Source organism: Odocoileus virginianus, chromosome 12 (assembly GCF_023699985.2).
Source record: "Odocoileus virginianus isolate 20LAN1187 ecotype Illinois chromosome 12, Ovbor_1.2, whole genome shotgun sequence".
Taxonomy (NCBI): Eukaryota; Metazoa; Chordata; class Mammalia; order Artiodactyla; family Cervidae; genus Odocoileus; species Odocoileus virginianus.
The window spans coordinates 51,508,759-51,536,705 of NC_069685.1; the positions used below are offsets into that span (position 1 = coordinate 51,508,759).

A 27,947-nucleotide genomic window follows, 5' to 3' on the forward strand; every position below is an offset into this window, starting at 1 on the left:
ACTGGGCCCTGGGCGCGCGGCGGCACCAGGCTTTGTGTGTGTGTGTATGTGTGCGAGTGTGTGTGTGTGTGTGTGTCCGTGTGTGAGTGAGTGAGCGGGCGGGCGGGCGGGCGCGAGTGTGGCCGCCGCGGAGCGCGAGCAGGACCCGGCGGGCGCGCTCCCCCAGCCTCTCTCTCCCCGCCAGAACCATGTCGGGCAGGTCGGTTCGAGCCGAGACCAGGAGCCGGGCCAAAGATGATATCAAGAGGGTCATGGCGGCTATCGAGAAAGTGCGCAAATGGTAAGCGGAGGCGCCGGCTCGTTCGCTCGCCGGCTCGGCGCCGCAGCCGCCCCGAACCCCGAAACCAGATACAAAAAGCCGGCGGGGCGCAGCGCCCCGGGCCGCCCGCGGGCCCGGGAGTTGGAGAAGGCGGGCGGCGCGCGAGCCGGGTCACCTGCGCGCGGCGGGGGCCGCGGCCGCTGCCCAGGTGCGCTCGCGCCTGTCGCCCACCTGGCGCGGCGGCGGCAGCCTGGAGGCGACAGGCGCCCTGGGCCGGGCGGTGTAGCAGCGGGCAGTCCCCGGCGCGGCGCTTGGCTCCCGGGAGGGGGGCTCGGGGCCGGCCCCAGAAGCCATTTCGTTTTGTGCAAGTCACATGAAAGCGGCTTCCCGCGCGCCGGGGCCGCGATGCCGGCGGCGGAGGGGAGAGCGCGAGCTCCATTGTGCAGGCACCGAGCGGGCCGCCGCCGTCTCCGTCTCCTCCCCGCGCGCCCCGGGCGGCGCAGCGCCGGCCCCCGCGCCCTTGCCCGCGCCGGGCCTCCCTCTCTCCCTCCCTCCCTCTCTCCCCGGCTGGCTCTCTCGCTCGCTCCCCGCCTCCCAGGCTCGGCGCCCTCGAGTCTGCGGAGTTTGTAGAGCGCGAGCCGTTTAAATTTAGCGCTTTGGGCTGCCTGGAGCGAGGGCTCTTGGCGACGAAGAAAGATGGGGGCGAGCGCGAGGAGGAAACGCTGGCTGCGGCCGCGGGGCCCGGGGCTCCTGGCGCCCTCCCACCCCCGCTCCCGCCCAGCTCTGCCGGGACCCGGGCTCAGGGGCTCGGGCGAGCGAACGTTTGGGGCCAGACCCCGGTCCTGGGCCGCGTGTGCTGCTCCAAACCCGGCCGTTCCTGTTTGTTTTGCGGAGAGAGCTGTTGTTTTTGTTCTCTGCGCGGGGGGCGAGGGGGACTCGGGTGTCTGGCCGTGCGGGTTTCTCCGGCTCACGTTATAGATTCCGTCCGGCGTGGCCTGGTTATAATTAATACGACTGAACGTTTCCCCAGCCTCGTCCGGGTCTGTCTCGGAATCGGCCCGAGGGCCAGGCCCGAGACGCCAGCCGATCGCCAGGTTGGGGCAGACTTGTTGAAAACTCCCGGCTCCCGGATTTCAACTTTATTATTTTTTTCCCACGGCCTCACCAGGGTCAGGGAGGGAGAAGAGCCGCCGCGACGTTCGAGTGTCAGTGCCCGCGGGCTCATTCTGACCCTTTATTTAAAGCCTGAAAACCCGGCAAGGCCCCGTGGCGGGCTCTGTTTATGTTTAGGGGTGTCATTTCTCAAGTAACGCCTGGGTCTCTCAAAACCACTGGGGGCGAGCCTCCAGTCTAGCCGTGTCACAAGTTAGCTGTCCTTTCTGAGTCAAACCCAACAAAAAAGGCAAGAGGAAAATCAATAAAGTCCACGTGCTCCCGGGCCTCCTATGGAAAGGGCTGTCTGCAGATGGCCGGATGCCCAGCCGAGGGCTGGGTTTGGCTCCAATGGGACAAAGAATTTTCAGAACCGTGAGAAGGGGAGGCCTTCCAAAGTTGAGATCCAAGTCTTCCCTGCCGTGGGAGCTCCCCTGACGCGCAGGGCGCCGAGTGCCGGGACCGGAGCCATTTAAAAATGGCAGAAACAGCTGCAGGCCAAAACACACACAGGAAAACAAGCCCACCACCCCCTCTCCAGCGGGATTCTCAGAGGCAAGGCTGGAGTTGTCCCCTGCCTGAGCTCCTCGGCAAAGAAAGAGCTGTTGTCTGGGCCTGAGTTCCTTCTGTTACCAGCCTGGAGGTGAGAAAGGGGTGGGGGCACGCTGCCTTTCTGTGCTTCGGGAGGCGTGGTGGGGCCTTCTGCCCCAGGTTCCCAGCCTGGCAGAGGCCCCTGCACCCTGACAGCTGCTCCTGGAGGGCCCACCCACCAGCTGCTCTGCTGGGAGGGCAGATGGAGCTGTGGGGTTTTCCACCCTGGGGGCCCCAGAGCAGCCAGCCTGGAAACCCTCAGTGCTGCTGAGCAGGCTCTGGTTTTGGGAGGAGGGGAGGAGAACGTGTCTCTCTCTCTCTTTTTGTGTTTTGGGAAACTGGAGTCAAGTCCATTAAAGACCTCGGGCTTTGGGATTTTATGACTGGACTTCCAGTTCACTTCCTTGCTGTGACCTTGAGCTAACCACATAACTTCGCTAACCATGACAGCAAAGGGTCCCTGTGTTCCCTTCTCCCCTCCTGGAATAACACCATGTCTCCCAAAGCACTTAGTCCTTCACACAGGGAGTGTGTGTGTGTGTGTGTGTGTGTGTCTGTCTGTCTGTCTGTCTGTCTGTCTGTCTCTCTCTCTCTCAGTTGTGTCTGACTCTTTGCAACCCCATGGACTGTAGCCTGCCAGGCTCCTCTATCCATGAAATTCTCCAGGCTAGAATACTGGAGTGGGGAGCCATTTCCCTGGTCATTAAACACTGCCTTTATTATAAGGTAGAAGCTTGGTTTTGCTGATTTCTTCCCCCTCCTGCCCATTCTAAGCAAAAGAGACTTTACCTTATTCCATAGGTTTCCCCAGCACCAAGAAGCCAAATCCTACCCTCACTCTGCCTTTAGAATGTGTCTTCCAGTCAGCCGTTGTGGTTTGGGGTTGTTTATTAACTCTGTGGCCACCAACCGTGTCTGGGACGTCCTACTGGCTGGGACACTGGGTTGCCAGATTTAGCAAATAAAATTACAGGACACCCAGTTAAATTTGAATTTCAGATAAACAAATAATATTTTTAAATAGGTTTTGTTTTTTTTTTTTTTAGTGTAAGTATGTCCCATGCACTGTTTGGGACATACTTATACTAAAAAATATTATTCATTGTTTATCTGAAATTCAAATTTAATTCAACATCCCGTTTCTCTCTCTTCTTTTTTTAAAATTCAGAATGGAGGTGTCTAGCATACCACTCAGCCTGTAAGCCTAGGGTGGTATTTCTCCTCAGCCCCAGTGACCTCTAAAAATCCCCCCTTCTACTTAGCCCTACCCTTCCCCTCCTCTGGAAAAAGCCAGCAGCCAGCCATGGCCGCCCTGTCTATAGCCACTGGCTATTTCTCCTCTCCTTTCTGTCTGATACCCGAGTGAGGCCAGCTGGTGGAGTGCAAGGCAGCCAGAACATGGCTGAAGGAAGAACAAAATGGTGGGCTCCTTTGGGGGGGGAACTGGGGCAGGGTTAGGAGGCCCTGTGTGGGTAGAGAAGAGAAGGAAATGGGAGTCAGTGGGTAGAGGCGGTAAAAGGCTTGAGCCTTGAAGTAGGCTTAGACCCAGGGACCCCTGGGACTGTGGTCTGAAGGGTCCCTCAGTGACTTGTGAAGATGGAGAGAGGCCTGTTCCCCGAGACCTCCCACCGGTCCCTGGGGGCGGGGGGGGCGGGTTGACTGTGCTTAGACTCTCACCTCAGTACCTTCAGGGGACCGTCCTGCCTGGCACAGGGCAGGTCAAGCAGGCCTGGGCCTAGTTAGGATGAAGCCAGCCATAGCCAGACCTTCTCTGGCATCAAGGACTAGCCCTGGGAAGTAGAGAGGAAGTGACGACTTCAGGGCCGTCTTTGTGGGGGTCAGGTCTCCCTGGCTGGCCAGCGCTCGGAGCTGACCCTAAGAGAACATTCGAAATTGGCCCCCGTCTGGAGGATCTAGGGAGAGGGGTGCTCATAGTTTACACAGAAGCTTGTGCTGGGATGGGGCGTTTGGGGCTCTATTCCTCCAGCTGACTCCTTTTGTTCAGGAACCCAGCCTGGTGGGGAAGCGACAGGCACCTCAGCCTGGCTGGTTACAGGAGGGCTCCGGGCGTGCCCATCAAGGCCAGGTCGGGCTGCAGCCTGGAGGTTGTGGTGAATCCAGGCCCGTGCCTAGAGCTGGTGAGACTCAGGGGTCTGAGAGAACCAAGTGCCCCATCTGAGAGGCCCTGTTCCTCGGGGCGTGTGGGTCCCTCGTGGCCATATTGTGTTTTTGAGAATGGCCAGCAATCTGGATTTGAATGTGGGGTTTGACTTGTTTGTTGGTTTTTTTCCCAAGTCTGACATTGGATTCTAATTTTCTAAAGTACCATATAGGCCAAACAAAACGTGCCTCTTGGCCGCTTGTCTGCAACCACAAATGTAAGGTGATGAGTACAACTTAATATACTCCTTGGGCGTTGAGGGGGCCGCGAGTTCTAGGGTGATGGGTTTGGAGGTGGTGGTAGGAGCTCCTAGCTGCTCCTCTATGTCCGTGTGTCGTTTCCCAAGGCGCTGCCGAGCCACTGGCTTGATGACACACCCAACACTCCGTGGCTGTGTCTACGAAGTGCCGGGTTCTCCCTCAGCATCTCACCCCTGAACTCCAGGGCCTGTCTCTCCCTGGGTGGCTGCTGGCCGGACTGCAGACTATGGTCAGAGTCTCAGCACTCTTCCGTCTGACCCCTGGCCCCTCAGTGCCTATACCTAGAAATGCAACTGAAGAACAGTTTCTAATGCCTGGAGAGAGTTGGGAACTGGGGCCAAGGGAGGCATCAGAACCTGCGGGGCCCGTAACCTCCCTGGAAAGCACCTGCGACCTGCCACGTTCATCTCGGCTCACTTGCGGCCTGCAAAGCCCAGGTCTGGCACCCTTTGTACCCTGAGAGGTGTCCTGTGTATTACCAGTCAGTTACTTTTTTTCTGTTTTAAACACAGTCAAGCGTTGGATCTGCTGACCTACCGGGGTCTGGGCAGAGGAAGCCAGCTTGTGAGCAGTGAGTGCCTGTGGCCCTTTGGGTGGGATTGGAGCAGTTTGTGCTTCTTTGTCCAGCTTCTGTCGCTGATGAGCTCTGTGGAGTCATTTCTTAGTTTTTTCATGGGAGACAAAATACCAGGGATCACAGCCCACGTCCAACTCCAGTTCTGCTACCTAGTTCTGCCGTTACACCAGCCGCGTGACCATGAACTAGTGGTATAACTTCTCTGGGCCTCCTGTTTCCTCATCTGTAAAGCAGGATGACAATAGTCCCCCTCTCATAGGCCTTTGTAAATAAAGCATTTGGCATGAAGTAAGCCCTCAGCACACAATGGCTATTGTGATGGCTGCTTTGTCACTGAGGTTGTTTCTTGGAATGTCTCTGTCCCTTCCAGGCACCTTCTGATTATTCAGAATGGAGATGGGGAAAGACCGGGGTTGTGGGTCATCCATCCTGCCTCCTGGAGATAGGGGACAGGTGGATGGTGACTTAGGTACCTGCCTTTATTTAATTCTCTCAAGACTAAGAGAGACAGGGATGGGGGCAGGGGGAGCTACTCCAAAAAGCAGTGTGGCAGGGAGGTGTGAACACTGGGGAGGATGACTCCACCTCCCTCAACCTCAGTTTCTTTATCAGACAGGAAAGGTGACTATTTACTGTCACCAGAGATTATGGGAAAATTAGAGCAAGTGTGGATAGTGCTTATCTCACAGGAGGCACTAGAAACAGTCAGAGTAGAGTTGTTGTTGTTGTTGTTGTTGTTGAGTCGCCCAGTTGTGTCCGACTCTGTGACCTCATGAACTGCAGCAGGCCAGGCCTCCCTGTCCCTCACCATCTCCCAAAGTTTGCCCAAGTTCATGTCCATTGCATCGGTGATGTCATCCAGCCGTCTCATCCTTCGACCACCTCTCCTCCCTCTGCCCTCAGTCTTTCACAGCATCAGGGCTGTTTCCAATGAGTCGACTCTTCACATCAGATGACCAGACCAAAACATTGGAGCTTCAGCTTTAGCATCAGTCCTTCCAATGAGTATTCAGAGTTGATCTCCCTTAAGATTGACTGGTTTGATCTCCTTGAAGTCTCCAAGTGACTTTCAGAGGTCTTCTGCATAGAAGAATAAATGCTGATAAAAGGCAGGCCCTAGGGACTTCCCAGGCAGTCCACTGGTTAGGACTCAGTGCTTCCACTGCAGGGGGTTAGGATTTGACTCCTGGTTGGGGAACTAAAGATCCCACATGCCTTGAGGTGCAGCCAAAAAAAAAAAAAGGCAGTCCTTAGCTTCCTCCAGCAGGGGACTTTGGGAACCACGCAGGCACAGTTTGGGGCATGGAAGTGTCTGTGGGTTTGGTTAGCTGGGCCCCCAGAAGCCTCAATGGTGGATTGGTGCCAGGTGGTGGGAATGTGTCCCTTTAGCTCATGAGGGCTACTTTCCATTGGAGGGGAGGATCCAAGGCCCAGGTCTTGGCAGGGAGGCCAGACAAGGTGCCCACAGCCATCTGTAATTCTCAGCTCTGGTGCAACCCCTGTCGCTCAAATTGCTGAGGTCTCCTGGCTGCCATGCCACCTGCAGCAGGTGTGTGTCTGGCCCTGACGTCATCTCATGGGGCCCTTGAATCAGCTGATTTCCTTCGAGTGACCTCCCACGTCTCTGAGACAGCAGAGCCTGGTGCTGGGAATGTGGACTCCAGAGCCCCAGCAAGCCGGTTGGAATCCCAGCCTTTCTTCTGGGGGGACTTTCCCTGAGCCTCGGTTTCCTCAGGCATGTGGTCTCTGGTTGTCACCGCTAGTGCTGGGGCAGGAAGCTGCAGGACCTGACTTGTAGGCTGCGCAAGGTCGGGGCCAAGCTTGGGAGGCTGGGGTGATAACTAGAAGGAGGAAGATGATGCTTGGAGCAGAGAGTGGTCATTATCATCACCTTCGGTGAAAACCAGCCACCCACTTTCCTTCCCACGGCTTGTGGTTTACTTCTCGCTGTCAACCTGCCTTTGACAACCGTGCCCCAGGTGTTTAGGAGGCAGCCGAGGGTGGGTCAGGGGCGGTGGTGCAGACATTAGAAGCTGAGGCCCATCTCTGAGTGCAGGGTCTCAGAGTGACCTCCCACCTGGCTGCTGCCCTCCGCCTGGGCTGTGCTTCCTGTCGCCGCCCCTGAGTATCAGCGTCTGGGGGCCGAGGCCACTAGGCATCCAGGTTTGCCCCGGCGCTCTGTTCCCCTTGGCTGACCTACCTGGAGCTCGCCCAGAAGAGCTGGAGGTGGTTACTCAGGCTGTCTGCTCCTGCCTCCCTTCCCAGGACCTCAGAAAACTTGCCAAGAGGGCAGGGCGAGCCCTTGGATGCCCTTGATGAAGACCCTCCCACCCCTACCCTACCCCCATTGGATGAAATGCCCTGTTGGTCTGATGCTCTCTCTGCTGCCTAGAGGGGCTCGGGTGGCCCAGTTTGCTTGTTCCATAGGGGTGAGAGGAACCTGGGGCCTGATTCCCTTCATCCAGAGGAATCATCCCAGGGGCAGTGACCTCCCCCACTCCCATCTTACCAAGCACTTCTACCCAGATACAAGAAAACTGTCCACATGCTTTGTCTCCCGAAATCTTTGTGGCTGTCTGGAGAGCTTGACAACCCCACGCGGTCCAACAGATGGGGAAACTGAGGCTCTGGCTGGTGAAGTGACTTGCCTGTGATGGCAGGCAGCAGCTAGTGCTGGGATTCAAACCCACGTCTGTGTGATCCGGAGACGTCCTCTCAGCCCTGCCCGGGGTGATCACTACAAGTGTCCCAGCTGCTCCAAGGGCGTGTGGCCCGTGCCCCCCACCAGCATGAGCAGGGGTCCACCCCAGAAGCGCCCTGGTAACGGGTTCTTCCTCGTCCTCTGCAGGGAGAAGAAGTGGGTGACTGTGGGCGACACATCCCTGCGAATCTACAAGTGGGTCCCCGTGACGGAGCCAAAGGTTGATGATGTGAGTATGGGGGCTGGTCCCCTGGAGTGGGGGCTGCCCATCCATGCTCCCTCGCATCATGACGACGGGGGACTGGCTGTCCACTGCCACCCTCCATGTGGGGACCCGGGGGCAGAGCACTTGGAAAGCAGAAGGACCCAGCTTGGGGCTGGAGAGGCTGTTTGATCTACCCCTCCCCCAATAGTCTACCCCTCCCCCATAGTCCAGCCCTAGTTTGGCCCTCAGAGAGGTGGGGAGTGTCCCCTGCAAGTCGCCTCTTCCGACTGAGAGCCCCACGATTTGCCAGTGGGGACACACTTTAGCGCCAAGGTGTCCCCTCCCTTAGACTGAGCACCATGGTTTTGGGGTGGGCATGGTGGTAGCTGCAGACAGGCAGGCCCTCCCCCGACATCGCAGGGCCATTCCTGTCCCCTGACCATCTATATGTCAGACATTACTTTGTGGAGTTGAGCTCTGTATCCACTCTGTACAAGGAAAGACACGGGCTCAGAGAGGCAAAGCCATTCCCGAGAGTCACGCAGCAACTGTCAGATCTGTCTGACTCCAAAGCGTACACTCTCTACTCTTAGAGAGCCTTCTGGGGGTGCTGGTGAAGGTTGACCCCAGAGTGGTGCAGAGAAACCTGGGCCGTTGTTAAGGAGAGGGTTCCAGGCGGAACGGTGACTACGACCACTAGGGGGAGCCTTGGTGTCTGTGCCTAATCTTCAGTTCAGTCCAATTGCTCAGTCGTGTCTGACTCTGCGACCCCATGGACTGCAGCATGCCAGGCTTCCCTGTCCATCACCAGCTCCCAAAGCCTACTCAAATTCATGTCCATCGCGTCTGTGATGCCATCCAACCATCTCATCCTCTGTCGTCCCCTTCTCCCGCCTTCAGTCTTTCCCAGCATCAGGGTCTTTTTCCAATGAGTCGGTTCTTTGCATCAGATGGCCAAAGTGTTACAGCTTCAGCTTCAGCACCAGTCCTTCCAATGAACATTCAGGACTGATTTCCTTTAGGATGGACTGGTTGGATCTCCTTGCAGTCCACGGGACTCTCAAGTGTCTTCTCCAACACCACAGTTCAAAAGCATCAATTCTTTGGCGCTCAGCTTTCTTTGTAGTCCACCTCTCACATCCATACATGACTGCTGGAAAAACCATAGGTCTGACTAGACAGACCTTTGTTGGCTAAGTAATGTCTCTGCTTTTTAATATGCTGTACTAATCTTAGGGATGGATGGCTGGCAGCTGCCCCACGTCACAGATAGTTTTGCAGCTCTGCGTTTCCCAGGCCAGTTACCCTCAAAGACCCCCAGGACAGCTACTCTCATCCCAGTCAAAATGCAGAATGGTTCCACCATCAAGCCTTCCTGTGGGCTGTTCCTTCTGCCTGGAGTGCCGTCCCTATTCATGCAAGGGTGGCTCACACTGACCTGCGTGCTTCCAGTCGTGACAGTAGGCATGACTCCCATAAGGAGGGGCAGGAAATTCCCTGGCGGTCCAGTGGTTAGGACTCAGTGCTTCTACTACCGAGGACACAGGTTCGATCCTTTGGTTGGGAAACTTAAGATCCCATATGCCACGTGGCTTGGCCAAAAAAAAAAAAAAAAAAAAAAGCAGGGCAAAGCCTCCCTCCGCCATTTCCAGTGACCACAAGTCTGGGGTCTCCAGGCAGGGCTGAGGCGCCGTTCTTGACCCTTTGATCATGTGTTAGCCCCTAGGTGAGTCGACACTGGGCTGAGATGGTGGTGGTGTGTCGTCCCCTGTGGTCCTGGCCCGGCTCATGGAGCCACCAGGGCTGCTTTACCCCAGAGGCACCAACACAGACCATCACGGCCTTCGCATTCTGGAGGGAGAGCAGAGTGCGGCCAGCCTCCTGGAAGGCAGCTTCTGGCTTCTGCCCATGTCTGCGCCTTGCACATCATTAGGTGTTGTATAAACGCCGGTTGCATTTGAGAAGATGTGGTCCCTGCTCTCAAGGAATTTATAATCTCGTTGGGGGAAGATAATTATAGAATAGCATGAAACAGACATCAGGGAAGCGCCAAATGGATTGTGATCAAGGAGAAAACGTAATCGATGGGGTGTCGGGAAGGACAGGGCAGCCCAGGGCTGGACAGAGACCTCCAGCTGTGGAGTTGGACAGGCTAGCCTCAATTAACCTGCGATGCCAGACAGGTGACCCCACCTTGCTGGGTCTTAGTCCCCTCTTTTGTGCACTGGAGCATTACTCTCCAGCTCCTGGGGTTTTCTGCAACAGAGCAAAGGCAGTATATCATATGGGAAGAACTTAGCTCAGCGTGGCTGTGCAGACAGTGCTTAGATGCTAATTCGCTGTCATCTCTGAGCCGAGATGTACAGCATTCCTGCCTGCTCCCTCTCGGGCGATGGGTCCCACGCCTGGCTGAGCACTTGATCCCCTGGGAGTCTCGACAAAATGCAGGTTCCCGGGTGCTACCCCGGACAGCTAAATCTGCATCTCTGATGGTGGTGGCTGGGAATCTGCATTGGAAAAGGACAACTTTTCATGTTTTTAAACACCATTAATGGCATGGTTACATCATTTTTTTTTCTTCAGAATTTTCTTGAAAATTTTATTCTCTTAAATAGGTAAAACATGTTACAAAATTCAAATGTTACTTATAAACCCTTTAACAAAAAACTAGACAATTCACCTGCATAACATTCACTCTTTTAAATTGTGCCAGCCAATGTTGGTATGTTCACAGTGCTGCAACCATCGTCTTTGTAATTCCAGAATGTTTTCATTACCCCATAAAAAGTAAAACTCAAAAAAAAAAAAAAAAAAAAAAGGAAAACTCAAACTCTCCCGAAGATTCTGGAGTCTACTATCTGTCTCTGTAGGTTTGCATATCCTTTAAATGTTACTTTATTTTTTTTAATAGCCTTATCTTTTTACAAATATATATATATTTTTTATTTGGCTGTACTGGATCTTAGTTGCAGCATGTGGGATCTAGTTCCTTGACCAGGGGACAAACCCTGGCCCGTCGACTTGGGAGCTCAGAATCCCAGCCACTGGACCACCAGGGAAGTCCCTAGTATTATCTTTTTGTAAATCTGCCTCCCATTCCCATGAGTACCTCCGACCCCACCCAGCTCTCTTCCTTGGAGACAGCCAGTGTTCCTTTATCCTTCCAGGGAGCGTGTGCATGCACACACACACACACACACACACTCACGTTCCTTTATGCTCTACCTTTACCGCCAATGGCAGCATCCTGTTCATGTGTTCGGCATCTTTTATACATCTCGGGGATACCAGGATATTTTAAGATGTGGCTCTTTCTGCAGCTCTTTCTGCATTTGCACAGGAAGAGCTGCCCTGGCGTCTGTAATCGGTGCATCCCGTTGCATTGAATGAATGTCCTGTACTTTGTTTAACAAGTCTTTTTCCTATGGATGCAGTTAGCTTGTTTCCAACACAGTCCCACATGGAACTTCCCTGGTGGTCCAGTGGCTAAGACTCCATGCTCCCAATGCAGGGGGCCCAGGTTCAATCCCTGGTCAGGGAACTAGATCCCACATGCTGCAACTAAAGATCCTGCATGCCATAACTAAGACCTGGTGCAGCCAAATAAATAAGTTTTTTTTTTTTTTTTTTAATGGAACCACATACAGAGAGCATCCCCTTCACCTTTGCTTCCTCACTGGGCTTTCCCTCCTCACCTGGTCTCCAGAGTCGGTTCGGAAGTCAGCTGACTGTCTTTAAGGAAGGCAGTGTCTGGGGCCTGAAGATAGTAGAAATGCATGAGTAGAAATGCACGAGCTGCCTTTTCCATCTCTCACCTGGCATGCCTGTACCAGCTTTGGGCTGAGTGACCACGGCCTTTTCACTGGGGGATATTCCCACCAGCCAGGGTGTTTGCAGGCCTGCGGGATAGCCCCTACAAGCAAGGTGGCATTACCCCCAGTGTTGCCAGCCCACCTATAGAAACATCCCCTCTACAGGGCTCCTTGATCCCAAAGCAAGGGGACCCCCTCATGGGACATGTTCAAAGGCAGGCCAGTGGAGCCCTCTAGAGACTTGGGGACTCCAAGATGAATCCTCGGAATAAAATACTCATCCCATTCCCCAGTGTTCGTGTGCGCACACGCACAATTCAGTGACTCGGTTTGTGCCTCACTTTTCTCCTCCAGAAAAGTAAGAACAAGAAGAAGGGCAAAGATGAGAAGTGTGGCTCAGAGGTGACCACCCCGGAGAACAGCTCCTCCCCGGGAATGATGGACATGCATGGTGAGCTTCCCGCGGCCACTGGCCGGGCCCGTCCCCTGCCCAGAGCGCTCGGCTGTGTTTTTGTTTTACCAGCAGGTTTGTTCACATTCCAGGCCAGGGGTAGGAGGGCTGAGCAGGCTAGGCAGGACTGGGAGGCCTCTGTGCCAAGGAAGAGGCTCATCGGAGGAGAAGAAGCTTCTTTTCCCAGAGCAACAAGCTAGGAATCATAAAATGAGCCAGAGTGGGACTTCCCTGGTGGTCCAGGGACACCACGCTCCCAGTGTAGGGGGCCCAGGTTCAATCCCTGGTCAGGGAACTTGATCCCACATGCCACAACTAAGACCTGGTGCAGCTAAATAAGTAAATATTTTAAAAAACTGAGCCAGAAATATTAAATAAGACCTCCTTCTCACCCAGTGACACAAACCTCACAGGAGACATTCTGTGAGTCCCATGTGCCCAGGATGTTTTTTGGAGTAACTATCTCTTTTCCTCCTGGGCCTCACGTATCATATAAATGACTCTTTGTTTCTCATTTCTTGTTTTGCTTGGGCTACTGGGAAGCTCTAACTGGATTTCTGACTTCACGTGAATCATTCTGGGACCCTGGGACCCACCCTTCTACATTGACAGCCTAATTTCCTTTACTGTCATATTTCAAAAGTTGTAACCAGTGTCCCATTGATCAGATCCAGGCTGGAGACATGCTTTAGCCCAGCAGTCCCCAATGTTTTTGGCATCAGGGACTGGTTTCGTGGAAGACAGTTTTTCCACGGACCAGGGGGAATCAGGCAGTCAGGCAGTGGGGAGTGGTTGTAAATACAGAATGAAGTTTTTCTCATTCGTCTGCCACTCCTCTCCTGCTGTGTGGCCATAGACGGGTATCGGTTCATGGCCCGGGGGTTGGGGACCCCTGCTTTAACCAGTCTGCAATTGTTTTGACACTGCTGATAATTTTTTTCTTTCTTTTAACCTTTTTATCTGAGAGGAAAGGCACAAATCATAAGTGCATGGCTCATGAAGTGTTCACAAACTACATACCTCTTTGTAACCGGCCCAAATCAAGACAGAAGGTTGGGACTTCTCTGGTGGCCCAGTAACTAAGACTTTGTCTTCCCAGTGTAAGGGACCCAGGTTTGATCCCTGGTCAGGGAACTAGATCCCACATGCTACAACTAAAGATCTAAGGAGATCTGAGTGCCAAAAACAAAAACCAAACACAGCCAAATAAATAAAAATGAATTTTCTTTTTTTTTTTAAAAAAAGAAGGTTCCCGGCAATCCACATGGTGTCCCCTCCTGGCCGTCCCCACCCCATCAAGGAGAACAACCACCTGACCTCTAACTGCAGAGATTTGAACTGGAAGTGGCTGAAAAATTGAGTTTCTGATATTTATAAACTATCAGAGACCTGTTTTTCTCCCTTGCTGTGAGGAATCAGATCTCCCAGTCCTTAGGCACGTGCATCCTTGAGGCTACAGCCCTTTGGAGCAGAAGCAGCTGCCCCTGCGGGGAGAGCCGGCCCCACAAGGCCTGCCAGGCTCACCTCCTGTTTTGTCCGGTACCTGCCCCACTGGTCTCGGAGCTCCCAGCGCTCGCCATTCTCCGTCTCCATCCCAGTTTCTGTCTTTTGTCCTTCTGACCACCCGAGTTTTCTTTTTGCACAACACAGTGGTATTAGATAAATCAACAAATAAATCAAAAGGGAATATTGGCTGGAGCTAGTTCCTAACCCTCCAGGACCAGGGCTGTCTTAACTCTGGAGGAAGGGAGGCTGGCAGACTTCCCCATTTGTACAAACTGACTAGTCTGGAAAACAGTCACAAGCTCTGAGGGCAAGGATTCTTGCTGGTTGCCAAACTGGCTTCAGAAAAGCACAGGGGGGTGTTTGCTGACAGTTAATGTGTCAAGAAAGTCACACACACACACACATATGTACACCCATACCTCAACTGGCCATACAGTCATAATCAAGATTCATTTCAGTTACACACACACACACACGTACCTCAACTGGCCATACAGTCATAATCAAGATACATTTCGTTTTCTCACACACACACACACACCTGTACCTCAACTGGCTATACAACTATAATCAAGATGCATTTCATTTTCAAAAACAGCTTTTTGGGGACTTCCCTGGTGATCCAGGGGCTAAGACTCTGCACTCCCAAAGCAGGAGGCCCAGGTGCGGTTCCTGGTTAGGGAACTAGATCTCATATGCCACAAATAACACCAGGCACAGCCAAATAAATATGAAAAAACAAAGAAATAGGTATTTGAGTGGGGGCATACCCTGTCTCCCTGGTGCTGGTCAGCATCCCACTCTCTGGGTACCAAGGAGAACCCTGTCCTGGCTTGGTTTCAGTTCGTTCATAGAATTACAGATGAGAACCTTTAGAGCAGAGAGCCAGATCCCACCTGAATTCTAATGTGACTCTCCTAGGATCGCCCCTAGATGATCATGAGCTAGTTATTGAACATGTAGCCTTGGGTTTGTCTGTTTTTAACCTGTCACACAAGGATGGTAATACCTACTTCACAAGGTCATTATGAGTATTAAATGAGACAGTCCCTTAAAGGCCTGGGTGTGTCAGTAGCAAACATTTGAGAAGCCGTCACAGTGTACCAAGCAAGCACCTCGCTAAGCCCATTTGAGGCATCACCTCATTCAATCCTGGTGGTGAGCCTCTTTTGTGCAGAAACCAAGGCTCAAGAAGGTGAAGTAACTTGCCCAGAGTTGGAAGTTCATCAGTGTTAGTGCTGGCATCTGAGGTCCTTTGGAGAATTCAAGTTTATGTCCACTAGCCCAGACTTAACACCCCAGAAAAATCCAGAATGCTGAGCAACCCAGGTCCCTGACTCAGAAACCATGCTCACTTTCCATTTCAGTACCTGTGCAGCCAAGAAAGACCCAAGTCTGACCATAGGTCATGGAAGCCTGAAAGCTCAGGGAAAGTTGTGGGCCTGGTTAGAATTATCTGGAATGCTCCAGGCAGGTGGATGGACCTGGGAGGAAGTGAGGGGACAGAGCTTCTGCATCCAGCTGTTTATAACAAGTCTCCAGGATCCACCTGGGGTCAGCCCAAGCATCAGGGTCGTGCCGTTACCAGGTTACCAGGCTAGGTTCAGGGCAGCTGACTCGTTAAACATTAGTGCTTACAGTCCTTAATCAGCATGACCCCATACAGGTACCCACAGATTGTGCCTTTGCGTTCTGTGCTTCTCACACACACTCCTGTATATATATCTTGGCATAGAGAGGAACTTTAGATTTTTCTTGAAAGGTAAACCAGGGGGAGTTTACATCTTTTTTTTTTTAAGTCCCAGAATTCACAAGAGGGTGCTTTTGTGTAATGAGTGCCCCAGAGTACACTTAAAATAAGGTGCAATTTACCAAGTCAGGGCTGCGGGGCTGCCTGGTGCTGCCTCGCCAGATGGAAGCAGAGGAAAGGCTCGGGGCTGCGGGTTGGGCAGATCAGCACGAGCCAGGGCTCTGCCGCCGAGACTCAGTCTCCCCACCTGGGAGGTTTCTGAGATTAAACAGGGTGACTGTGGATGCCCTGGCCTGGTGCCCAGCGTGTAGTCAGTGCCCCGGAGGTGTGGATGTGCTTGCTTCTCCTCTCCTCTCCCTCCCCCTCTCTGTGTCTCTGTTTCTGTCTCTCTCATTTTTACAAAAATGGCTTTGGTCCCAGTGCACAGCATGGCCCAGAAAAGCAGGGTAAAGCTGTAGTAATATTTTTGAAATGATCACGTGGGTATCTGTAGGTTAAAATGACTCTCTGATCGCTTCTCGGCCTGTTGGCTAAAACGAAGTGTGGTATCTGTTCTTAGCAGTTTAATATCTCTATCCGAGGACAGTGTAGTACATGGATCTTTGGAGGAAGGCACTGGGCTAGCAACTTGCTCTGTCCGCTCCACGCATCAGCCTGGTATTGCCTGCCATTCCTCCAGGAACGATGCTCTCCCTCGGGGAATAACTCAGTATGAAAAGACAGATTGTGGGGAATTCCCTAGCAGACCAGTGACTAGAATTCTGAGCTTTCACTGCCGAGGGCCCAGGTTCAATCCCTGGTCAGGGAACTAAGATCCCACAAGCTATATGGTGCAGCAAAATAAAGAAAGAAAAGAAAATGACTCTTTGTGCCCAAGAAAGGGGTCCAGGGCAAGCAGGTGTGTGCCCCCAGGACCCCCAGCTCTACCCCTAGTGGCCTTTTTGCCCAATGAACTTTCTTCCCTTTTTCCTTTTTAGTATGAAAAGAATGTCATAATAGAGAACAATAGAGAGAGTAGTTTGATGAAATCCGTATGCCTACCCACCTAGATTTTCATAATATGATGCCACATTTGCCTCACCTATTTTTTAAATGTGTTAAGTTTTTTTTAATTGAAATACAATTTACAAGTTCAAAATTGCACAGCTCTTGAGTATAAAATTCAGGGAATTGTGACAATTGCATGCAACCCGTGCTAGATTTTAAAGTACATTTCCCCCACACCATGATACTTAAGTCTGTACCTAAACACTTCAGCATGTGTCAGTGATAAATGACATTTCTATCTACCCACTGTACCATTATCACTTCTAACAAAATTAATTCCTTACTTTGAAACTCCAGACTGTATTCAATTCCCCAGTTGTCCCCAAATGTCTCTCGGAGCTTGTGCATTCAAAACTGGACCCAGATAAATCCCACATGTCATGTTTAGTTGTTAGGTCTCTTAAATTTCTTTAATCTGTAATACTACAATGATCTTTCCCGTTTCTCTTTTTTAAAGAATATTGACTGATTGATTTGGCTGTGCCTGTTGCAGCATTCAGGATCTTTCAATACAGCAGGGGGGCTTAGTTGCTCCGAGGCATGTGGGGTCTTCTCCAACCAGGGATTGAACCCGATCCCCTACATTGCAAGGCTAATTCTTAACCACTGGACCACCAGGGAAGCACCCTTTTTCTTCTTTTTTTAACGTATTGACTTGTTGAAGAGCCTGGGACTATTGTCCTGCAAAATATCCACTTTCTGTTATGAACTTGTTTCTCTTTCTCTCTGTCTCTCCCTTTAATTTTGTATCAAGTGCAATTGGTCCAGGGCTGGATCAGATCCTATGAAACAGTTTGGCGATGCTGCCTCGTGAGACCACGCTCCAGCCTCTGCATTGCTTCAGAGCCAAGCCCACGAGATACCTGGTTTCTTCACCCAGAATGAGACTCTCATGACCCCCAGAGATTTCCAGTGTGCTGGGCCACCATCTGGCTGGCTGCCGCTAACACAGGAGTCCCTTCAGGGAGCCGGCATTGCAGGGGGCGGTCAAGCGAGCCTCCAGCCTGCTCAGGACACTTGGGGCCAGCCCTTGGTGGGCAGCTCAGAGGCCTCGAGAGGAAGCAGAGTCATCTGTCCAGGGAGAGCATCCTGAGGGATTGTGGGCAGCAAGGCCTGGGGGCCTGAGCCCCCCACCCCTCTTTTCTCCGCAGCTGCAGCATTTCACGCTGTGATTCTGTTCCCTCCCCATGCAGATGATAACAGCAACCAGAGCTCCATCGCAGATGCCTCCCCCATCAAACAGGAGAACAGCAGCAACTCCAGCCCTGCTCCCGAGCCCAATTCAGCTGCGCCCAGCGATGGCACCGATGCCAAGGTGGACGAGGCCCAGGCCGATGGGAAGGAGCTCCCCGGGGCCGAAGGTACGTGCCCTCGAGGGTGGGGCTCAGAGAGACCTCTCTATGGCCAGCTTTCAGCCAGGCAGCTGGAAGGGACTTTAAGGAGGCCCCGCTAAGTGCTGGCCCCCAGAAGGTAACAGTAGAGAAAGGTAATGCCTAGAGCTCATATTGTTGTTGTTTAGAAGCTGTCTTGTCTGACTCTTTTCAACCCCATGGGCTGTAGCCTGCTAGGCTCCTCTGTCCATGGGATTTCCCAGTCAACAATACTAGAGTGGGTTGCCATTTCCTTCTCCAAGGGATCTTCCCAACCCAAGGATTGGACCTGCATTGGCAGGCAGATTCTTTACCACTGAGCCACCAGGGAAGCCCTATACATATGTATAGGTTTGTTTATTTTGAGATTTCTGGGTTCTCTATGTTTATTTCTTTATTTTTGGGGCCATGATGCATGGCATGTGGGATCTTAGTTTCCTGACCAGGATCCTGACCCCTGCTTCAGAAACATGGAATCTTAATCACTGGACCACCAGGGAAGTCCCTAGGTTCTCTTTAAATGAAAAATTTCCAATACACAGAAAAATTGAAAGAATACTGTAATACTTTCCTGTATACCCACCAGTCGAATTCGTCAGTTGTTGATATTTAATGTTTGGGGTCTTTTGTTTTTTTGTTGGAGGCTGCTGCTGTTTGAGGTTTTTTGTTTTGTTTTTGCTTTGCCTAAACATTTTTTTTCTGGGGCCATTTGACGTTAAGTTGTAGACTTTATGACATTTTATCTCTAAACACTTCACCGTGCATCTTTTAAAAATAAGGACATTCCCTTACATAATCACAGTGACCATTATTGCACCTCAGAAAATGAACAGTAGTTCCTGATTATCTAATACTGAGGTGTGTTTTGGAGCGTGTTGATGGATGGTGCGTGGGCCGTGAGAGAGGGGACTCAAGAGTGACTCCTGGGGCCTGGAGGAATGGCCTTGCCGTCATCTGTGATGGAGAGAGGTGGAGGGGCAGGGCTGGCGGGTCTGGGGTGCCAGCAGATGCCCAAACGCAGTCTGGGGTTCCAGGAAGAGGCCCGGGGTGATGTGCTCTTGCCTGGTGGGGCAAGGCTGTTGGCTTCTCGGTGCTTGGGGAGGGCGTGCATCTCCTGGGGAGAAGGCCGTCCTGTGCTGGAGAGCTCCTTCACGTCTGGTGCCAGTCTCTTCCACACACTTCACTCGTTAGCCCTGTGAGAGGCTCCCTGCCCATCCCAGGTGCCAGGTAGGGCCCAGCCCCTCTCCAGACTCCCAAGAGCTTATGGGCAAGACAGGCATTGAAGCTGAGAATTACAGTCTACAGAGGTCGCAGGCAGACTAGATCCAGCATGTGGTGTGCAGGTGTGGCCCCAGAGCCCAGTGCTGTTTTTATTTTTAATTGGAACTTGATGGCAAAATTTAAAAATTGAGCAATCTCACTTAAAATAAGATCGATCTCCAGCTTCTCTTGAAAAGAGAAGCCTGCATTTCCATAGAGCTGCAACCAGCTAGAGCAGAGATGTGGCTGCCTCTCCAGGGAGGGCCCAGAGGACCTACATACTCCAGTTACCACACTCCCCACCACACCCTATCATCTCCCCACCAGCGAGGCCAAAGGCAGTTGTGTTTTACCCTGTGATCACTGCTGTTTTTCTTGTTATTGATTTAAAAGGAAAGTTAATATGTTTCTTGAACCTTTTTTTCTACTAAGAGTAGAGAGCCTGAGGGGAAATGCACATGTCTTTGAGGAAGAAGAGAATATTCCTTTAGATTTTCTGTGCAAAGGTTATCTGAGTCTGAATTAAACAGCCCACCTGACTTATTCCTGACACTGCCTGGAACACAAGGGGTCTTGAGTTTGTGGTCAGATGCAATAAGGAAATGGAGCCTGGGGGCCTCTGGGAAGCCTTCCTGGAGGAGGTGCTGTCTGACTTGGGCTTAAAGGATGAGCAGAGATAGGAAGGAAGCAAGCAGTCCAGGCAGAAGGGACCACAGGGCAGTACCTGGGGAGGTCAGGGGAATGTGCCCATGTGCCAGGAGGATCTGAATTAGGATGCAGATTAAGGTGCCCTAACAGACCGCCACTGCTGGGTCTGTTGTGTGGCCTGCTAGAGGTAGTCTGTACCTAGAAGCATCTATGTGAGATGATCACCTCCCGTTTTAGAACACTCTCACTTAACAGTCACCATGGAGATAGTTCCACGTTAAGACATACGGGTCTTTCTCATTCTCTTTACCAGCTTATCATTCAGAGCCGTGACTGTACCATGATGTATTTAAATAGTCCCCGTGTTGGTGGGTCATTTGAGTTGTTTCTTTTTCCTGTACTGATGGTGCTGAAAGGCGTCTTGTGCTCATGTCTCTTTGCACCTTTGCTCAGATGTGAATGAGTCTGGAGGATACGGCCCTGGAGGGGGGCTATGGAAACAAAGGGCAGTGGACGTTTACAGTGTCTGTAGTGGCCTCCGCCTTTTCCACTCATGCCATGGGCAGAGTGGCTTCCCCCGTAGCATTCCGCCTGGGCTCTGTAGGTTTGTGGGGCTGGGTGATTCTTTGCCGTGGGGGTGTCCTGTGCATCCTGGAGTGCTGAGAAACATCCCAGCGACTTCGGTGCAGCCTTCTCCCGTGTACAGCACATGGGCATCCCCTCTCCTCCCTTCGGGGCCCTGCCCGGGCCTGGGGAGAGGCGCTGGGACGGGGCCATGAATGCAGGACCGGTGGTCACATCTGGGCCGACCCGTGCTGGCTGTGTGGCCTCAGGCCAGCAGCAGGACCTCCTGTGCACCTTCCAGTGTCCTCGAGATAAATAGAAGGTGCTTGCCTGTCACATCAGGTCACTGGGAAAGGAGGTGGAGCTTGTGGGGTGGGGCGGGGCAGAGGGAGGGCGGGGCGATGGGGGCGGGGCCGGTGGGGCCACATCTCGGTGTTTTGGGCCTGACCTCGGTTCTCCCGTGTTTGGGGTCTGCATCTCCTTTGCCCTGGAGGATCGGTTAAAGCTCGGCTGCAGGAATTCTCTCTGGGGTCCCCCTTTTCACGGCTGCCCTGTTTGGACCCTGTCACTCCTACCCGCTGCCACAGGTCCATGGGGGCCACACCGGCATCCCTTCCTGCCAGGCCAGGCCTCTGGGCCAGCACAGTTGCCCAGCTTTGCCCAGGGGAGACACCCCCGGGGGCCAGGCCCACCTACATGCTGTCAGGGGCCTTCCTCATGTGGGGGTCCGCTTCCTGCAGGACAGGGCAGGTTGGTCGCCAGCTGTTGACCTTGCTTTGAACTTGTTTACTGCTAAGTGAGTTCAGGGAATGACATAATGTCCAAAGTCCCTGGACTAAATTTAGGCCCTTGGAAAATAATTTCCCCTGGGTGAGTTCCAGTGCCTTGGGCTGAGAGAACCAGGCCGCAGCAGCGGGGCCTGCCTGGAACACTCGGCCAGCTCCAAGGCCAGTTCCCACTGTGCTCTTGGGCTAGGCAAGGGGTCAGCATGACCCTCTGGACCCACTCTGGGTGACTCGCCACCTTCATGATTTCTAAGTCTGCATCTGGGCCCCCACCTCCCTCTGCTCTCTGCAAAGCCCACCATGTGGGGCAGAAAGGGCTCTGTCGGGACTTCCCTCCTGGTCCAGTGGCTAAAATTCCGTGCTCCCAGTGCAGGGGGCTGGGGTTTGATCCCTGCTCAGGGAACTAGATCCCACATGCCACAGCTAAGACCTACACCCGCCAAAAAAATAAGTGCTTCTTTTTTTTAAAAAAGAGGTCTGTAGTCAAGAGAGAAGGACAGCAGCAACTGCATAGGTTTGTTAAAGCAAACTTATAATATGAACTAGAATATAAGGTTAACATGGATTTATTTTTCTTTTAAATTGAGATGACATTCCCATAGCATGCAAGGCACCATTTTAAAATGAGCAATTCAGTACCATTTAGCACATTCATAATGTTGTGCAGTCACCACCTCTGTCTAGTTCCAAACTGTTCTCAACACTCTTAACAGGAAACCCTGTACCCTTCAGCTGTCATTTCCCATTCCTCTTATCCCTGGCCTCCACCAGTCTATATTTTCTGTCTCTATGGATTCGTCTTTCCTGGTCCTTTCATAGAAATGGAGTCATGTAACCTGTGTCTTTTGTTGACTGATATCTTTCACTCAGCATCATTGTTTCAGTGTTCATCCACATAGTAGCCTGTGTCAGTGCTTCATTCTTTTTCAAGGCTGAATACTACTCCGTTGTGTGGGTGGACCACATTGTGTTTATCTACATATCTGTTAATGGACATTTGGGCCATTTCCATCTTTGGGCCATTGTGAGTGATGTTCCTGTGAATATTTGTTTGCAAACATCAGTTTGAAGACTTGTTTTCGATTCTTGTGGGGCTACACCTAGAAGTAGAATCGCTGGGTCATATAGGAATTCTGTGTTTTTGAGGAACTGCTGTTAACATGGTTTTTAAAGGTAAAACTAAAAATACCAAAGAAATGTCAGGTTTATGGGGAGTTTGGTTTCCTGCCCTTGATGATCCCTCATCTACTCCCAAATGGGATATTTTGCCGCTTGGATTCTTTTTCCATCTTTCCATTTAATTTTCACAGCAACTCAACCGGACAGCTGTTGTCAACCTCAACTTTATGGAGGGTGGGGGGTCTGACACAGGGAGCCCAGCTTCATAGGAACAAGCAGCAGAGGCAGCATTAGAAACCAGGTCTGGGATTTCCCTGCTGGTCCGGTGGCTAAGACTCCATGCTCCCAAAGCTGGGTGCCCCAGGTTCGATCCCTGGTCAGGGAACTAGACCCCACGTGCCACAACTAAAGATCCTGTGCACTGCAACTATGACCTGGTGCAGCCAAATAAAATATATAAACATTAAATAATTTTTAAAAAAACCCAGTCTGTTTCTAGACCCTGTGTCCCCGCCCCCGCCCAGACACCAGCTTGTAGGAAGAGCCCAGGGGTCCTGGTGTGGTGGACCCCCTGGCCCTCCTGATGGTGTCAGGAGAACCCAGCTCAGACCGTGGCAGGGTGTCAGGGCTGCTGGTACTGCCCTGAGCACTCTGGGCTGCTGGTTTGGGGGTAGCAGCTGGTTTGGGGGAGCAGAGTCTGTGTTAATGGCACCTTCACTGGGAGGGATATACTAGGGCTCAGCCTCTGTGGAAGGAGGGCTGTGGCTCCTTCCTGCCGCCCTGCTCCCCAGCCTTCTGTACCCTGCCGGCTCAAGCTCTGGAATACTGCCTGCTTCTCCCCGCCCCTTCCTCTTACTGCTTGCTTGCTTTAAAAATTAAGCCTGGGGACTTTCCTGGTGGTTCAGTGGTTAAAACTCTGCATTTCCAGTGCAAGGGGTGCAGGTTCGATCCCCGGTCGGGGAGCTAAGATCCCACAGGCTGCACAGCATGGCCAAAAAAAAAAAGAAAGAGAAAACTCAGATCTGGGAAATTTTTTTCCCTTTGTTGTGCTTCTGTCTCAGAAACCCCAGAACGTAAAACATTCTTGAATATTTTAGTGTGTTTCTTTTTTTTTTCTTTTTTTTTACAAATCAGGGTGACATATGTTGTTGGTATCTTGAATGCAAGCAGAGCAGGGCCCTGGGCGGGATGCGGCTGCTCCTTCCATGCGCTCTGTGCCTAAAATAAGCTTCAGGTGCAACGGCTGCTCCCTCTTTGCAAAGCCGCACCACCTCACACAGCCTGCTAAGACCTGCACCTTCCTTCTGCTAATGGAACGTGGTGGGGGGAGCAGGGAGACTGGTCTGTGAGACAGAGCCTAAATGACCAGCCAAACAGGGACTCATTAAATGTAAGTGATGGCCTGATAGGATGCTGTGCAGCCATCTTGTAGGCTCTCATATTTATAGAATTTTTAAGGACGTGCAGAATTCTTCCCAAATATTGTGAAATCCCTATCCGGGGAGAATGCAGAACTAGAAGTGCATGTAGGGAGAAACATCTGGAAAAATAGGGCTAGATCCCCTAAAATGTTAGTAGCGTGGCAGCCGTGGGTGACATGAGGTAGTTGCTGATTTCATTTTTCCCCCCTGTATTTTTTGGCTCTTGCAATGGCAATCAGAAAAATACCATATTACTAAGAGAAATGTTTACAAAGGGGCAGTTCCCTCTGTGAATTCCCCCCACACTCCCCTAATGGAAGGAGGGATGCATCTGCAGCCATGATGGTTGGAGCACGCTGTGTCCACTAGAGGGCACCAGACGCACACAGCATAAAGCCGGTAGCATCCTTTACATGGCTTCTCCTGGCACTTGGCAGGTAATAGGAGTGCAAGGGAAAGGGTCAGAGTCCCCACTGCCAAACTGTGGCCTGGCTGCTTAAAATGACATCCTTAAAAAAGTAAGAGGCTTCCCAAGCCCCCCAGCTCCTTGCAGTCCCGACAGACCACCTGGCCTCCCAACTTACTCAGTTCCAGGTATTTTTAGTAAGTGGTTCATCTGGTTCCGTATCGCCCGTGTCTGAAAACAGCTTCTGTCGTCTTGCTTTTCCCTCAGATGCTTCCGACGAGCAGAATTCACAGTCTTCAATGGAAAACTCGATGAACAGTTCAGAGCAAGTCGAACGGCAGCCGTCTGGAGATGTGGGCCTGGCTGCAGAGACATCCACAATCTCTCAGGTACCTCGATCGAGGTCTCAGAGGGGCAGCCAGCTCGGCCAGGAGCCTGCTGGGGTGTCGGGGGTACGTTGAAAGGTGTCTTCTTGTTTTTGTTTCCTCGTTTGCTCTCTGGATGATTGGAACTGTCTGGTATTCATTGAGCAGGATCCATGAACGTCCTGTTGCTGGTCTGGTCACTGAGGCTGCAGTAGAGAAGACATGCAGGTCCCCCCTTAGGGTCAGTCCTTTATCCCAGCCTTAGCTTCATCACTTTGTTTATTCGGGTCCACAGAGCACTGCCAGTCTCAGTGACCCAAAGCCAACTTCCCTTAGAGCTGGGAAGATAGGTCTTCAGACTCCTAAATGCTAGACGAACCATCCTTTGGAATTTTGCACCTGACCACGCTCACCCCTACTTGGTCCCCTTTCCAGGTTATCACTGTTTGCCAGAATCTAGTCTGAATCAGACAGTGCAGATGTAGGTGGCCTTGCTGATGGGAGCAGATGTCCCTGGTTCGAATCCCAGATCCTCCACTTGACACACACACACACACACACACACGAGCCTCAGGGTCTCTCATTGCCACGGTGAAATCACAGGACTATCTTGGGGCCAGAACACGGACAAGAGGAGAGAATATGGGTAGCACTTCACGCAGAGCTGGGCACAGGAGAGGCCCCAGCATTGCCTCGGCTTCTGTTGTGATTTTTTACTGTCCGTCCTCTGTGCTCATCAAAGAGGTCTGGGGACTCAGGGGTATCAAAACTGCAGCTAATAAGACTATTTCCACTTGAGTATTTTCACACCTGGGGAGAAACCGAAAACAAGTAGCAGCAGAGAAAGGGGAACAGCTTGATCTGTACTCTAGGGAGCCTTCAACCAGCCCTTCCTCAAGGGGAAGAGACTCTCAGACCCTCACATCCTGGCACCCTTGGCTCCGCAACCCCGTGTCAGCCTACCCAGCACTCCTCCAGAGGCCCAAAGACAGGACAGTGTTGATGAAAAATGTGTTTGCAGTGGCAGAAAACCGGCCAAAACCTGAGTGTCTCGAAAGGTTTTAATAAATCCGGAGTGGCAGATGCACAGCCTGGTATGCAACTGTTAACGTGTGTTGACCAGGTACAGATAGCAAATAAAGAAACGTTCTCACAGCGTGAGATGCCAGGCAGGACCTCCAACGGAGCATGAGCCCATTTGATTACAATGCAAATCCAGTCCTCAGATAGAATTGGTAAAAGCCAGGATGGCAGCTGGCGTCTCCTGGCCTCTTGAACTCAGAGGAGGAAAGATCAGCTCAAAATGCTGATCCACACCCCGGGGGTATCTGGTGCTCCCCGCCAGCATCTGGAAAGTCCAGGGGTCTTCCGTTCTGACACGCCTCCACCTCCACTCCCATGTCCAGGGACCCAGACCTGAAATGGGGACCCTTCCACAGTTTTCACGCTCACACAGACACGCTGCTTGTCTCCAGAGCTGCTCGGTTTGTGAGCAAGACAGAGGGTGCGTTGTCCTGAAGCAGAGAGCTTGACATTGACGTTCAGTCTTGCCCATTTAAAAAAGAAAAAAAGTTCCCCATCCCCTTTTCTAGGCACTCCCTCCTGCTCCCTCTCTTTCGCGGGACAGTTGTCTTCTTTCCAGAGTCCACTGCCACGCTCATTCACTGTCCCCCCCATGCAAATGCTCTGTGGACGCTTGGCCTGAATGGGATCCCCCTTCCTCAGAAGCCACAGCGACCCACTTGGTCCTGTCACGTTGAGACCGAGCTTTTATCACTTTCACAAGGAAAAGGCAGGGGAAAGATAGGGGCAGTTGTTCCTGCCTTCCTGCCATATCAACTCTCAGGAAACTCACTCACCTCATCCATCAAGGCCCAGAGGTCTCTGTTTAGCACCTGTTGGGCCTCCACTGTGTACTGGGCAGTCAGCTGGGTCCTAGAGAGACAGTGTGAGCCAACTGACATGGTCCCTGTCCTCCCAGGGACAGGAAGGATGGGTTCAGGGAGGCGGGACACACAGCCAGGAGACGGCAGACCAAGTGGACTGCAGTTGGAGCCGTAGGAGAACGGGAGCGGGGTGCTGCAAAGAACCCCCCCTAGATGGTGTCGGCGGGGAGGAGTGAGATGAGAGAGGAGCTGGAAGGGTGAGAAATGAGGGCAGCGAGGGCAGGCTCTCTGAGCAGAGAGAAAAGGGTGCACAGGCCAGGAGACAGGAGCCAGCCTGAGGAACGGAAGGGGCGGCCAGGGAGGCTGGAGCCAGGCAGACACGGAGGAGGGGAGGGAGAGAGGCCTTCTTCTCGGCCTGATGAGGAGCTGGGACTCTGTTCCGAGGTCAGTGTTGTGCTCTGTATGATCTCTGCTTTGAAACTGTCTCTTGAGCTCTGCTGAAGGCTGGGCGGGGCGGCCGTGGAGCAGCCTGTGGCGCCAGCCAGACAAGGGACGGAGGCTCAGGTGTGGATGGGGTGGGTGGGCCAAGGGTCTCTGGAGATGGAGTTAGGCATGGCGAGAAGGGTGGACTCCAGGGTGCCATCCATCTGTGTCCCAGGCAGATGACAGGGCCATCGCCAGCTGTGGGAGCGCCAGTTAGGATGGGTGACGTTAGGAGCTGGACTCGGGGGATAGGTTAGTTTGGAGCTGGCTGGGATGATAGAGTGAGAAAGTCGAGGGAGAAGTAGGTGAGTGAGTGTCGAACTTTATTTGTGTGTGTGAGTGCTGGGACTTCTTGGGAATTTGGTGGTACTACAGACCCTTCCCCCTGAATAACCAACATGTATGCATGCATAAACGCTGGGTATCTGCCCCAGGCCAGGCACCTGTGCTGAGCCCTGGATGAGCCATTGTCAACACGGCCAGGTTGATCTAACCTTCAATCTTGGAGAGTAAACTTAAAACTCCGTATGTGATTACCCTGCAGTTAGTGAGCAGTTGGAAGACACAGGTGACGTGGTGAATATAGGTGAATATAGCTCGGATGTGAGGCTCGCTGTGGGTCCATCAACCCTTTTGAGTCCACGCCAGGGCCATGGGGGTCAGAACCTCAGACGCCCACCCTCGAGTCCTTCCTGGGCTGACTTGTAACCTCCTAGCTGAGCCGAGTTGCTGTCCTGGGGTGTCAACCTGCGTTTCTCTTTTCTTCCTCTTCCCTCCACCCCCCAACCCCAAGGACCTGGAAGGAGTGCCACCCTCCAAAAAGATGAAACTGGAGGCTTCGCAACAGAACTCCGAGGAGATGTAGACGCCGAGTTCAGTCCTCTGATCCATGTCTCACGGGAGATCCATCAGCAGGCTTAGTTGTTGAACAACCTCACCCGAGCAGATCCCTGTCGGGTGCAAAGGGAACTACTAACTTAACAAGTTTACCAAGTGCAAATCCAAGAAAACCTAGAACGGCGTAACTTCTCAGACACTGAAGAACTTTCTGCTGTGAAGCGAAACACTCGAATCTTGAAGTGACTGTCCTGGGGAAGGCGGGGTTGACAGCTCAGGAGCGTCTGGACACTGTCTCTGAAGCCAAGATTACATTTGTGTTGCTGCTGTA

The 27,947-nt window shown here is 52.4% G+C and overlaps 1 protein-coding gene and 2 non-coding genes across 4 annotated transcripts; all 3 read left to right on the forward strand.

Annotated features, from left to right (window-relative positions):
- On the forward strand, nucleotides 1–27,947 carry BCL7A (BAF chromatin remodeling complex subunit BCL7A). 2 transcript variants are annotated; one of them, XM_020882574.2, is made up of 6 exons: nucleotides 1–280; nucleotides 7,849–7,930; nucleotides 12,073–12,169; nucleotides 17,666–17,833; nucleotides 24,313–24,497; nucleotides 27,573–27,947. In XM_020882574.2, the coding sequence occupies exons 1-6, from the start codon at nucleotides 189–191 to the stop codon at nucleotides 27,642–27,644; spliced, it is 696 nt and encodes a 231-aa protein (XP_020738233.1). In that variant the 5' UTR covers nucleotides 1–188; the 3' UTR covers nucleotides 27,645–27,947. The 2 variants fall into 2 exon arrangements, with proteins under 2 accessions (XP_020738233.1, XP_020738235.1); XM_020882576.2 differs by having other exon boundaries at nucleotides 10–280; nucleotides 24,313–24,434.
- On the forward strand, nucleotides 11,375–11,447 carry TRNAW-CCA (transfer RNA tryptophan (anticodon CCA)). The gene has a single exon. It is a non-coding gene; the product is annotated as a tRNA-Trp (tRNA).
- Nucleotides 15,936–16,120, forward strand: LOC139037916 (U2 spliceosomal RNA). The gene has a single exon (XR_011490861.1). It is a non-coding gene; the product is annotated as a U2 spliceosomal RNA (small nuclear RNA).

Bases quoted from the DNA above. Each gene is read 5' to 3' on its own strand.
- BCL7A (XM_020882574.2), top strand. From the start codon at position 189: ATGTCGGGCAGGTCGGTTCGAGCCGAGACCAGGAGCCGGGCCAAAGAT. The intron at 12,170-17,665 runs GTGAGCTTCCCG...CTCCCCATGCAG, and splicing joins GGGAATGATGGACATGCATG to ATGATAACAGCAACCAGAGC. The intron at 17,834-24,312 runs GTACGTGCCCTC...CTTTTCCCTCAG, and splicing joins GGAGCTCCCCGGGGCCGAAG to ATGCTTCCGACGAGCAGAAT.